This window comes from Rhagoletis pomonella, unplaced genomic scaffold, assembly GCF_013731165.1.
Source record: "Rhagoletis pomonella isolate Grant_MI unplaced genomic scaffold, Rhpom_1.0 Rhpom_scaffold_00008, whole genome shotgun sequence".
NCBI classification, from domain to species: domain Eukaryota; kingdom Metazoa; phylum Arthropoda; class Insecta; order Diptera; family Tephritidae; genus Rhagoletis; species Rhagoletis pomonella.
The window spans coordinates 34,731,750-34,733,231 of NW_023458562.1; the positions used below are offsets into that span (position 1 = coordinate 34,731,750).

Genomic DNA, 1,482 nt, shown 5'->3' on the forward strand with positions numbered 1-1,482 from the left:
AAAAATATAAATTTAAATTGAACGGATAAATTATGATTTTTATTATAAATATCATAAGCGTTGCGGTCCCTGTATTCATTAGAAAAAACATCCTAAATTACCATTCATAGAAACCCTTACTAAATTTTTTAAGTGCGAATAATAGTGAAACTAAAAAATATTTTGAAAACGACTTATGCTTATGCAGGTATGTATTTCAAAAAAATATATATGTATATTTCGACATCGAGAAAAAAGTTATCCGTTTCTCAGCCATTATAAATCGTGGAACTCAAGTCACATAGGCCAACATCTATGGTGAGAGCCTTGTAATTATGGTTACTATAAAAGTTAATTTGTTTAACAACGTTATACAGTCAATATACTCTTATAGCTTTTAAATTGGCTCTTATCTGCGAATGATTGGAAATTCCTGGGCATATTCGGTAGCTAAAATCCATGCCAATTTTAAACGCCTTTAAACTAACCGGTATTTTTACTTAACATTTTTAATATTTTCGTTGTTCGTTTGCATGTTAAATTATGAGAATAATTTATTCACATGGCATTCAATTTCATTATTTCAATGATATGTTTGAGACCAATCGGAGAATCACATTGGAGTTCAAGTTGAGAACTAGCATTTTCTCTCTTGAGAAACAGTTCTATTTTCATACAAAGAAAAATGCCCTTTTTGTTGAGAACGCTATGATCCTTCACTTGAGGTACTGTTGGGAAACAACGTTGGAGATTAGAGAAATACCTTAGTTGTCAACTTAACCGCAAGTTGAGCTCAAACCTAAATGTTTGTCGGGTTTTATTAAAGAGAAGGGAATGCAGAGTGGAAGGCGTCTTGGTTCTCACGAAGGACTTTTAGCTCCTGAAATTATCTACTAGGTAAGTTATTGTGTGCTCTTGCTTTAAAAAAGGTATGTCAATAAAAAAAATAAATATAATAAATAGATGTTGGCCCTTTTGGTTAGTTTTAGCAGCGCAAAATAAATTAATACTTACAACGCGCATATTTTTAATGCTTGGAAGAACACGTTTGGTATCAGCCTCTTTTTTAATGAAAACTTCATTAATAACCGAACCGACCACCTCTTTTGCCGCACCCATAGCGGCTTCGCCGGCCACATTCAGGAATTCTTTTCCAGCCTGCTTGAGAAAATTCGTCAACTCATCCATTTTGCATTAGAGTTTCTGAAAATTTGCAATAGTAAAAAACAGTACAAATTTAAAATTGTTTATACATACACACATTCATATCTATGTAGTTTAACTGCTACAAGTATTTAATTTATCAGAAATATTTTAATTATTTGGAATTAAATGACTAATCTCACGACACTTGCTTGAAAACGTGATATATGTAGATACATATGTACATAAGTAAATATGTATTTGTGTTAGATACTAATAAAATCGTTTATTGTATATCACTAGCATCATCAACTGGTGCGCGGTTTCCGAAAAATATCGTTGATGGAATTATTAAATCGC

At 31.7% G+C, this 1,482-nt stretch overlaps 1 protein-coding gene across 4 annotated transcripts in view; it reads right to left on the reverse strand.

Moving 5' to 3' along the window:
- Positions 1-1,482, reverse strand: part of LOC118744692 (calpain-A) — a 28,643-nt gene that overhangs the window by 26,144 nt on the left and 1,017 nt on the right. For 3 of the 4 annotated variants that reach the window (XR_004993578.1, XM_036477897.1, XM_036477895.1), the window contains exon 2: positions 994-1,182. Coding sequence is in view for 3 of the 4 variants with exons in the window: in XM_036477897.1 (XP_036333790.1) it covers positions 994-1,167 (174 nt within the window). In the remaining variant the exon portion in view is untranslated. Of the gene's footprint in view, positions 1-993; positions 1,186-1,482 lie in introns of all 4 variants that reach the window. The other variant, XM_036477896.1, reaches the window with a different exon arrangement.